Source organism: Macaca fascicularis, chromosome 4, assembly GCF_037993035.2.
Source record: "Macaca fascicularis isolate 582-1 chromosome 4, T2T-MFA8v1.1".
In the NCBI taxonomy this organism is placed as follows: domain Eukaryota; kingdom Metazoa; phylum Chordata; class Mammalia; order Primates; family Cercopithecidae; genus Macaca; species Macaca fascicularis.
The window spans coordinates 151,929,302-151,941,939 of NC_088378.1; the positions used below are offsets into that span (position 1 = coordinate 151,929,302).

The 12,638-nt window shown below is 37.0% G+C and overlaps 1 protein-coding gene across 6 annotated transcripts in view; it reads right to left on the reverse strand.

Moving 5' to 3' along the window:
* Window positions 1–12,638, reverse strand: part of CDKAL1 (CDKAL1 threonylcarbamoyladenosine tRNA methylthiotransferase) — a 713,545-nt gene that overhangs the window by 220,412 nt on the left and 480,495 nt on the right. For all 6 annotated transcript variants that reach the window (XM_074038810.1, XM_005553933.4, XM_045389964.2 and 3 more), the window contains one exon: window positions 11,451–11,596. In XM_074038810.1, the coding sequence (XP_073894911.1) occupies window positions 11,451–11,596 (146 nt within the window). The remainder of the gene's footprint in view (window positions 1–11,450; window positions 11,597–12,638) is intronic.

Here is a 12,638-nt window from a genome sequence, read left to right on the forward strand (position 1 = left end):
CAGATGAATCAAACTACAACTTTTATATACATAAATATATATGCATGCAAACGTGTGTGTGCATATGTAACCTAGTTAAAATCTTTCTCTACACTGGTAGATTTAATTATATCACAAATAAAATGAAACTTATAAAGTATAATTATGTGAAGAAAGGGGATGGATTTTCATCTAAGACCTCTAAATTCAGTATTTCTTTTTCATCCATACAAAACCTATAATAAACATTTACGTTCCTTGCATACTGGATTTAACACCGGGGTTTTACCATACTTACCAAACATTCTGGCTTATAAACATCTACCTAATATTAACTACAACTTAAGAATATCAGTCCCTAAAAGACAGTTATCAAGTTTTACTAATTTCTTAATATTCTATACCTAACAAGTGCTGGACACACGGTCTGTAACAAATAAATACTAATAGAATAAATGCAAAATTTAGTCTCTTTTGAAATTAATGTTAATTCACAGGGACATTTTGATCCTATTTCCAGAATTCAAATTGGTCAGATCTTATTTTTTTTTTGAGATGGAGTCTCGCTCTGTCGCCCAGGCTGGAGTGCAGTGGTACAATCTTGGCTCACTGCAAGCTCCACCTCCCGGGTTCACTCCATTCTCCTGCCTCAGCCTCCCGAGTAGCTGGGACTACAGGCACCCACCACCACACTCGGCTAATTTTTTGTATTTTTAGTAGAGATGGGGTTCACCGTATTAGCCAGGATGGTCTCAATCTCCTGACCTTGTGATCTGCCCACCTCAGCCTCCCAAAATGCTGGGATTACAGGCGTGAGCCACCGCACCCAGCCCTGGTTAGATCTTAATAATCTGAGATTCAGCATTTTAAAAAAATTGTGGGTTACATCACCTAGTCTTCTTTTTCTCATTGTTTTCTGAGGACTTAATTAGGGCACCTTTTCTTATTACTGCAAAGTCCAGTAGAATATTCAAAAGTACACATACTGTACATGCCCCCTTGATTTCTTCCTGATTTTCAATAGGAATATAAGGTCCTAAAGTGGACCATTCACATAATGAGGACTCAGTGAACATGAGAATGATGATAACGAGGAGTACAAGGAGGCAACAGTGACCCTCCATTGACTCTCCCTGTGCCTGCAGCAAGTGATGAAATGGATGTGTGGTTAGGAATACAGGGTGCTTATGGGCAGGAGTTTAAGCTAGAGATGTAATATACTTGGCTTTAAGAAAGGAAGATAAGTAGGAGGAAGACATGAGGACTTACAGTTTTTGAAATGTAGTTTAGAATGGATAATAGCTTCGCAACATGTAACAACCACTGGCATTAGCATTTTATTTTAAAACATGTACACATACTTCATTAGGAAACTCTGCAGTTTTATAATTAAAGATGTTATTACAGATAAAACACTCATTACTTTTATTTGTAGTTTTTCTCCTCATGTTCACATTCAAACATAGCTTCATTTTCTAAAAATGTCACATAAAAAATGGATACATAATATTATGCATATTTATGGAAGGTATATGTGATATTTTCATATATGCGCACAATGCGTAATGATCAATTAGAGTATTTAAGATATCTATTCCTCAAAATGTATCATTTCCTGCGTTGGGAACATTTCAAATCTTTTCTTCTAGCTATTTGGAAATATACACTAAATTGTTGTTAATTATAGTCACTCTACTGTGCTACCGAACACTAGAACTTATTCCTTCTATCTAGCTATATGTTTGTACCCCTTAACGAATCTCTCTTCATCACCACCTGCCTCCCTTTCCACTCTCTGGTAAGCATCATTCTATGTTCTATCTCCATGAGATCAACTTTTTTAGCTTCAGCATATGAGTGAGAACACGCAGTATTTGTCTTTCTGTGCCTGGTGTATTTCAGTAAACATAATAACCTTCAGTTCCATCCATGTTGCTGCCATGACAAAATTTCATTCTTTTTATGGTTGAATAGTATTCTGGTGTGTGCTATATCTTTATCCATTCATCTGATGATGGACATTTAGGCTGATTCCTTATCTTGCCTATTGGGCATAGGGCTGCAATAAACATGGGGGAACAGGTATCTCTTTGTTACTGATTTCCTTTCCTTTGGATAAACAGCTAGTAGTGGGACTGCTGGAGCATATAGTCGTTCTGTTTTAACAAACACAGCTTCTTTATCGATCCCTTCACCCAGTGACTGGATGGAAAGTGAAGGTAAAAAGGAGGAGATATTGACTATAGAATGTTGTATTAAATGTCCAGGAGATGGCGTGTATAATATAACTTTTCTATTTAATAGCGCAGTACAATTTTTAATTGGAAAATTATCATCCCTATTGTTTCCAAAAATGATCCTACTTGGAAATTATAATAGCAATGAATAAAGTTTGGAGATCCACAAGGTAGAGCTTGGATCTGAACTCCGGCAATTATTAGCACTGTGATTTCAGGCAAGTTATTTAACTTCTATGTACCTAAATTTCTTCACCCTAAAATGGGGATAATAAGATTTTGTATGTAATATGTGCCATTGTGAGAATTAAAGGAGTTAACTCATGTAAACCACTTAGTACCATGTAAACCACACTGGTTTCAACATATTATAGGCTCAATAAATATTGCCTAATAATTATTGTTAGCTATTAGCCAGCAGGGGTCCACAGAACACAGAATCTCTAAGAAGGCAAAGTATTATGTACTATTAAAGGGAATGTATCACTTTTTCTGCAAAGAGGATTTTCTTGTTTATGAAAAGAGAACTTTAATTAAAACAGACCAAGAAATACTGCTCTAAGCCTTTCTCTTATTAGTTCCAGAGTTAAGTGCCATTCATTCAACAGACATGTATTATCCCTGCTTCTTACTCGAGTCCCTTCCTGCCATATATACAGTGCAGAGTTGTGGGGGTGTCAACGAGGACAAACTGAGCACTGGGCTAGGAACTGGGATGCTGCAGTCCAAAAAGGACCATGAAAATTTCTGACTTTAGACATTAGTACATCTCAATAACTTTTGAATACTCATGATATTTGGAAAAGAAAGCAATCTAACAATATCTTTTGTTTTTTTCATACTCCCCAGAGCCCCCAGCCCAGTGCTTGCTTATAAGAAGCAACTCTCAATAACATTTGGCCCTTATTCCCTTCCTTTTCCTACAGCTGTATTGTCTCTTGGCTTCCATAGTATTATTTCCTCCTGGGTCTCCACCTCCACGGGCCTGACCCTGCCTTTTTAACCTGCCACAGAATCCTTTTTCCTTTCCCATTATTATTGAAATATTGGTGTTCCCTAGACTTCTGTTCTTACCCTTCCATTTTTCCTTCTGGATGATCTCATTACCTATAACTTCATCTACTACTCAAATGCTGATTACTCCCAAGCATTTATCTCTAGACCCTCATCTTTCTTCTTGGCTCCTGACCCATGTTTTCTACAGCCTAAGGGGGGCTCTCTCCCAGATTTTCCAGATAGTCACTTCAAATTCAGCATGTCCAACATCAAACTCATCTTTCCCACCCAAACTCCTCCTCCTTCTCATTTCCCTATCTGGATTAACTACATCATTTTCTACTATGCCTTACTCAAGATACCAAGGAGTTACTTTTGACCCCCATGCATGCCTTCCTCATCTTCTCTTCTAAGTCTACATTGTAAATTTCTTCTCCTCAGTATTTGCTGAATCCACTTTATTGTCTCCAATGCTAGAGGAAAATACCTTAGATTAGACCAGCAGTACAACACTATGGATAAGAGTACTGGCCGGGTAACCACCTGGCCTGGATTTTATCAAGGTTCTATCACTAACTGCATGACTTTGGGCAAATTACTTAACATCTTTGGGCCTTGAGGATTAAGCAACCTAAAGCATACAATGCTTTAACAGTAGTGCTTGGCACAAAAGTAAACACCCAAAAATATTAGATAATTGTTTTATTATGATTATCATGTTACATATTATTGGTATTCTTACCATTTATTACTAGTCTGGACACATAACTGATAAAAATATAAATCATTTAATTAATGTATGTTATTGGAACTGGTAAAAAGAACCACAGTAGAAACTGAGGGTATATAGTTACAGTATGCATTAATTCATTTTGGGCTTCTTTTATTTATTTATTTTTTTTGAGACAGGGTCTTGCTCTGTTGCCCAGGCTGGAATGCAGTGGTGTGATCTCGGCTCATGGCAGCCTCTGCCTCCCAGGCTCAACTGATCCTCCCACCTCAGCCTCCAAAGTAGCTGGGACTACAGGCGAGTGCTACCATGCCTGGCTAATTTTTTGTATTTTTTGTAGAGATGGGGTTTTGCTATGTTGTCCAGGCAGTTCTCGAACTCCTGGACTCAAGCGATCTGCCTGCCTCAGCCTCTGAAAGTGCTGGGATTACAGGCATGAGCCAGCACACCTGTCCTCAACAAATCTTTCTAACCATTCTGAACCCTGATATTTGCTTTATAAAATGCAAATTAAAAATACTAACCCTACCTACTTTGCTAAGTTTTTGTAACATAATGAGTTAATATGCAAACTCTGTGGAATATGAAAACACTCTGTCAAACAAAGAAAAATGCTATTATTCTACCACTTCGTGTATATGTGATTTGACCCTTATATTTATGATATATCACTGAGGCAGGAAAAATGCACAGGAGATTAAGAGAAGATGATTTCTGAAAGGAATAACATAATCATATTGTAAAGGAAGGATACAAAGTGAATGAAAGTTTAGGAAAAATGAGGTTCTTTTCTTTACCAGGCTACAAGGAAATGGAAAGCAAGTCAACATAAAATAACAGTTGCCTTCAAACCAGTGAATCGAATTTGGGGTAGTCCCAAAATGATATGGTATTTAGCACATCATGCCATAATCTATTTAGCATATAATCTTCTAAATATAACAACACACTGGAGAAGCGAAAAACAGTAAATATGTTTTTCTACTAAATAACTGATCTAATGATATGTATTTATTCATTTGAAAAGTTCTAAAAGTAGCAACGGAGAGAAGGGAAAAGAACTTCACTACCTCAGAAAGAAATTTGGCAAAAGATAAAAACAGTGAACAAGACCTTAGTGCTATCCAAAATAACAACTTAGCTAAAGATACTAGATATGATGACATAAGCCAGAAAACATTTTTCAGGGAAGTATTCTGCCTAAATTATTTTGAAGGTGGTTACTTAGTGAACAGAAACACATCTGGGAATGCATCTGGAAGAAAACATAATTATCTAATCCTTGCTGAATCATTCTTTTTTTTTTCTTTTGCATTTCTTTTTTTCTCTTCTACTTATATCCAAGCCACTAGCACTAAAACTAGATGAATAAGGCAGAATAAAACACTAATTTAACATAACACAGCTCTTATCAGATTGTGTTCCAATAAGCACACATGGATGACCAGCACTAATGACAGGAAAGAAAAATTACTCAGGATGTTAATAATTTAGCATCCTTTTTGCAGATAGGCTGGAAAAGTAGGTCATAGGATGGGCTGGACGATATATGTTAGCTCAGTGACTCACTTACAGTCATCATCCTGCCAAAGTAATACTGGTTTTATGCCCTTGTGCCCCTTCCACTGAATGAGTATACAGTGGAGAGATCAGAGAATGAAACTTCCTCTGCAAGTCTGCTACTTTCCCTCTAGTTTGTTCTCTCCTCGCCCTTTACCTGTGAGTGTTCATTGCTTATTAGCTGTGGCATTTCACTGGGCAGTCTCTGGGTATAGTGAACTTAGGGGAATAATAATAAATATCACAGTGCTAAAATGGTTTATATTCTATAAGCAACGAGGGAAATTAACCCTGAAGTACACAGTACCTTAAGAAATGATAATGGCAAATTCTAAAATGAATGATATCATGGGATTAAAAATCAACACAGAGATGCCACAGTAAGACGCAACTTAACATTAGATCCATGCAACTTGCGGGTAAAAACAAAACTGTTTATTAATTCATTCGAATTGTATTTACCAAGTGAGAAAGATAGACATGGTGACTAGTTAAGGTCTAGTTAACATAAACCAAAAAGCTACTGGACTTCTAACAAAATAGTCTATCTAAACAGTTAGGTCTTTTAATATATAAACTGATTCATTTCTTAAGTATCTATCCAGAGGATATTCTTACATGTTTCTTTCACATTTTAATGTGTGAACTTGAGGACTTAAAGATTGCTTTACTTAGCATTAAAACATATGCTTAAGAACTCTGCATGTTGTCATTTTTTTGAATATATGTTAATGTATTGTTTATGTTGGGGAATGACTATAAATTCACTGCTGCTCAAATGATAGAGGCCCAATTAAAGTTCTTGTCTAATGCCTTAAGGCCCTGGGAACCCTAATTATATCATTCCCAACATAACGCAGTACAAAATCATTGAATTGGGAAGTAACTCTCTCAAAAATACAGGAAAAATTAAAAAAAAAGAATCATTCATGTTTTATACTTTAAAAAAACTCAGTAATAAGTTAAAAAGATAACAGAGACATCAGTTATGTGACAATGAATGATAGTAAAATATATAAGATACATATTTTAAAATATAAAAACACAAATTTTTTTTTTTTTGAAAGACAGGATCTTGCTCTGTCACGCAGACTGGAGTGCAGCAGCATGATCATAGCTCATTGTAACTTCCAACTTCTGGGCTCAAGTTATCCTCCTGCCTCAGCCTCCCTAGTAGTTGAGACTACAGGTGCACACCAGCATGCTCAGCTAATTTTTTTATTTTTATTTCTTTGTAGAGATAGGGTCTCACAGGCTGGTCTGGAACTCCTGGGCTCAAGTGATCCTCCTACCTCAGCCTCCCAAAGTGTTGGGATTACAGGTGTGAGCCACTGCACCCAGCCAATCACAGATTATTTTTAAAACCAGAATTGTATCTCTTGCTTTGTTCTATACACTTTCTTCCCATAACCCTACAAATCCCATTTTATATTTCAAAAAATCATCTTATCCATTTAGATAAAAACATCAAATTACTCAGTTAATGTTCAATTGGATTAATAAATCTGAATAGAATAATTTAAGTCACATGATTGCTCATGGCCAGTCGTTTGAATTAGTATATTAAGTCATTTAGACACTCTTCTTTGCAAAGGTTGCATGATTTAATAAATTCCCATATGCCTCAACATGTGCCAACACTGCTAGGTTATCTTGTATCCAGCTGCTGTTGTGATGATGGCTGCCAACTTTCAAACAACTGAAGAGAATAATGAACCAGCTTAGTTGGATCATATGTAAACTTACATTGCTCCCAGCTAAAACATGGGCCATTTTCAACTGTAAAGAAAATTAATTAAAAATATTTCACTTCCACTGTTTGAGAATCACAACTCTACCAATATCACAGAATTAGTGGTTTAAAAGCCTGCAGCTTCAGGTAAACCCCCATAGTTTGGATTTCAATCTTAAATGCTGTAGGTTGTCTTATAAAATGGATTTTTTAAGGAAACGGATCAGGAAATGCCTTGTCCATAACTCATAACACTAATATTTGAGAAGCCTCACACTGCTGGAGAAGAAAGACAGACTTTTATTTGTTAAAGGCACATTACAAAAATTTCTGGGGAAATAAGAGATGTAAATGAAATGGGCCACCATTTAGGAAGGATTTTTAAAAAGAAAACAGAAAAAGAAAGCACCAAACATACCACTTTAAGTCAGGATCATTTTATGAATGAGTGTTAAGCACAAATCAGGACAACATGATAGTGTTAGGCCCTCCAAGAGTGAAAATACTGTATTGAATTTTAATAAAGGCTGGACAAGACAATTTTGTGCTGGATCAGTTATCCAGACTAGTGACTCTAAAGAAAGCCCTGAAACTTTGGTGTTTCCAAAATAAGCACTCATCTATTTGGCATAAAGCAATACTAGTTTTTATAGGGGAAAGTAGGTCAAACATACGAACTATTTAAAATATTTCAATATTTCACTTATTTCTTTTTTCTTTTTTTGTTTTGTTTTGTTTTGTTTTGAGATGGAGTCTCGCTCTGTCACCCAGGCTGGAGTGCAGTGGCGTGATCTCGGCTCACTGCAAGCTACGCCTCCCAGGTTCACGCCATTCTCCTGCCTCAGCCTCCCAAGTAGCTGGGACTACAGGTGTCCGCCACCACGCCTGGCTAATTTTTTTGTATTTTTAGTAAAGATGAGGTTTCACTGTGTTAGATAGGATGGTCTCGATCTCCTGACTTTGTGATCCACCCGCCTTGGTCTCCCAAAGTGCTGGGATTACAGGTGTGAGCCACTGCGCCTGGCTCTTTTTTTTTTTGAGATGGAGTCTCACTCTGTCGCCCAGGCTGGAGTGCAGTGGTATGATCTCAGCTTACTGCAACTTCTGCCTCCCAAGTTCAAGTGATTCTCCTGCCTCAGCCTCCCGAGTAGCTGGGATTACAGGTGCATGCCCATGCCTGGCTAATTTGTGTGTGTGTGTGTATATATATAAATATACATACATTATTATTATTATTTTTTAGTAGAGATGGGGTTTCACCATGTTGGCCAGGCTGGTCCTGAACTCCTGACCTCAGGTGATCCACCCACCTCGGCCTCCCAAAGTGCTGGGATTACAGGTATGAGCCACCGTGCCTAGTCTAAAACATTTCATTTATTTCTAAATGTCCATAATAGTTGGAAATTATTCACTAGGTAGATGGACTTCCCCAAGAGGATAGGAAAACTCTTTTTCGCTAAATGGCAAAGCTGATTATACTGTCCTCATGGGAGTAAGTCTATACTATTCTTCGCAAGTAACAGATGGACTAGATAAAATACACAATTTTATGGTTCTGATGAACTGTCTAAAACTATGCAAGGATCACTTTTTTATTTCATTTTTTGAGATGGGTCTCACACTGTCGCCCAGGCTGGAGTGCAGTGGTGTAATCTTGGCTCACTGCAACCTCATCTCCCAGGCTCAGTCGGTTCTCCCACCTCAGTCTCCTAAGTAGTTGGGACCACAGGTGTGAGCCAACATGCCCAGCTAATTTGTATTTTTGATAGAGACAGGGTTTCACCATGTTGCCCAAGCTGATCTTGAACTCCTGAGCTCAGGAGATCCACCCACCTCAGCCTCCCAATGTACTGGGATTCCAGGCGTGAGCCACTGTGCCGGGCCTAGGATCACTTTATTAGCAGTGATTATCTGATTTCTTTTTTTAAAAAAATAGGTTACCTGAAGTTTTCTCAGTCATCTGCTATACATAAGCAGGTATGTCATATTGGCTGCCTACTACAGTTTTCCAATATATCTTACTTTTAATCTAAATGTGAAATTATATACCAGGGTTGCTTCTGCCCTTGCTGCATATACACAATACAGAGTTAATGTAAAAATCTCTCGGAGATGCTAACTGACTAGACTCATACTCTACAATCCAACTGACTCATGGCACTTGAAACTGAAATTATATATGGGTGGGTATGGGATGGAGTGTGATCTCCAGGCATCGCCAATATCTTCTCCAGGTATGTCTAATATTTTCATTGCTAGACATACTAGAGATACCTGGGAAACATAGTTGGTTCTAGGATCCTCCAGTTGGTCGAATACTTCTAGAAAAACTACATAGATGCCTCACAATAACTCAGAATCCAAAGAAAGGACCCAGATCCAAAGAAATCCAAGAGACTATTTCCTAATACCTGACATGATCATCTCTTTACCTCTATATAGCTCATGGAGGCTGCTGGAACTGTTCAAGATGGAACAGACTTAATAGACCTTCAGAACAACATAACTTGTGAAACTGTTGCCCAGTTAAGTAGCCACAGTAATTCCTCCAACAACTGAGTCAGCTCTCAACCAAATAAAGATAAAAGAGAGGTGCTGATTCCCTAACCTCATTTAATCACATGAATGCAACAAACTATCTGGAAAGTGTTCTAGTCTATTCTGCACAGGGGATGCATGTCTATACTTGGGAAAATATTGTGTAACAAGTATCAAGTTTTTATTCGCTACTGCTATAATAGGCAAAGAAGGAAGAAATTTCACAAGTGCAACAACTGACTTGAAATTTTGAAAATATTCCATTTGCCAGTGCCAGCGTGCCCAAAAGAACTCTCTTATGTGAGACAAATTTGCCTGCAATAATAGAAGAAAGGCAAGAAAGCGCTATAGGCCAACGGCAGACATTTCACATAAAATCTATATTCTTTAGCCTAACACAGTTCGGTTCAAGATTTGAAAGTATTAACAAGGGTAGAGATCTATTTTCCATTTTTGACTTTGAAGGTTGTAGTACTTAATAAATACACCTTCTATGCACTGATTTGAATATTTGGACAATTAGCTGTATTTGTTTGAATGTACATTAAGTAGCTTTATTCTTGGTGGTTAGGATAATCAAGAAAGCCTAGAGGTTAAAAAAAACTTAGAAAGATACGTAAAGGAAAGGTATGGAAGAATAGAAAAAAGAAAAAGAAAGAAAATGATTTTAAAATGATCATACGCAGTTAGGATAAATGACTAATTAAAGGTGGAAAAAAATAATTTCTTACAATTTGTATAAAGCAATCGTATCCATGCAGTACTCTGACATAGTACAAACGTACATAATTATAAACAAGACGATGGAAATAAAAAGTTGTATCTTAATTAAGCAAAACAGCAGAGGAAAAGGCTATGGAAAAAAATTTATGAAACGTAGGAAGACCCAGGCCACAAATATGCCAAGACAAATGACATATCCCCAGAGGGGAGAACAGCATCACAGACTTGAGAAGGTTCTGTGTGACCCTGGCCAGTACTTCCATTTCCTGCCTGGCATAATCACAGAAGGCAGTCAATGTTTGGTGATGATGAGGTGCAGGGTTTTGAAGAACATAATTAAGGGCTGAAAGTATTTTCTGTGGAAACAAAATTATCATTCATGTCTGACATTGTGTAAATATGCCTTAATTTTGGTCAATAGCAATTTGAACCTTAAAAATTAGAATCCTCAAACCTTCTTGTAAATCACAATTCTTTAAGCAAACTACAGGGCTTTGTGTGCAAAAGCACAGACATTCCAGATACTCTTTAAAAAATGCTGTTTAGTAGAAAATTATCTATTTTTGTAGTGACACGATTTGGCCTCCGTCCATGTCAAAACCAGTTCATGACTTCAAAAAGCCACATTAAAGGAGATTTACACAGAGCAAAAGCTAAAGCAGTTTTCATCCACCAGGTCAGGTATAAAAATAATCACAATTCACATTACCTTAAAACGACTGGCAATCTTACACAAATTAATGGTGTGTCATGTACAGATGGAAGGTGGATATAAACTGAGCAGAAAGAAAAAACCACATCAAAGGTGCCAAGAAGACTTAAAGGCTTTGAAAGCTTCCAAAGTCTCGCCTTCTCTCTTGTACCTTTAATTGTAAGGCTGCAATAAGTGCATTTTTGCCACAAGCTCTTGAAAGAAAAAAGAAATGGTTATTTTCTTAAGTACTAACAGACTTACTTCTCTTTCAGAAAATCCACTACTCTTTTGAAGTCAGCCACACAGTATTCTCTTTTCATTTCCATGAGTACGCTGTCGGAGGCAGACTGGACTGGTATGTGCAGAAAAGCGTAGACTCTGGGGTGATTAAGGATTTTTGCCATTTCCTTAAAAAAATGGAAGGAGAAAACATTAATCATTTTAACAAATTGTGGAATGGTTTTCCTCACATCAACATCACAAGCACAAGCAAATAAACATACTAGTTGAAAACAGACCAATCATCAAGCCTCTTAAAGTGAACATCAATTGGCAATATTCTATGATGAGATTTGGGAATTCAATATCACTTTCAGAAGATTCCACAGAAGAATTATTTCCTCATGCTTTCTGTTTCTCTTAGGTGACAAAACAGAGATAAACTCATATAATACCTAAAGAGTAAAAAGATTTTTCAGTACTCCAAAACAAACACCATTCCTACTTCACTTCAAAGGAGTTTTACATTCTGCCTTGTTACGTTTGTAGGAAAAACATCAATATTTAAGGCAAACACTTGAGATCCCATAATCCCCTATACTTGAATAGAGAAAATTTCCAAATTTAGGTTAACACATTTTTTAATACAAATATTATTGCCAGGACAGATGACATATTTGTAAAAAAAAAAAAAAAAATGAGGGGGAAAAAACTCTGCAACTCACCTGTTTCTTTTTTTAAAAATTTCATTCACATATTTTTTGAGTATCTATTATGCAAAAGGCACATGATCAGACAGTAAGGCCAGCCACTTCACCAATGGTTCACCAATGGGCACCTACTGACATTCATACTTAAGATGCATAAAAAGTAGTGAAAGAAGAGAGGAAGAGAAAGAAGAACATATCTTGCCATGTGAAAGAGAATACATTTAAGTGAAACACATTAAAAAACTCAGAAAGTGTTTAAAAATTCCTCCAAGGACACAAATGGGTCGAATAGAAAGAGTGACAGAGGTGAACTTGTGTAATGTCACCATTCATGCAAGCATTAGGTAAGTTGACTAATGTGGTCCCTCTCCACTGCTGCATGCTGTCAGGTCATCGATTTGAAAGAGAGGGAGGAAAGGAAGGAGAGAAAGAGAAAAAGAAAAAAGAAAAGAAACGGAAAGAAAAAAAGAAAAAGAAAAATGAAAAGAAAGAGACAGCAGGCGCATACAGCCTTTCAGAG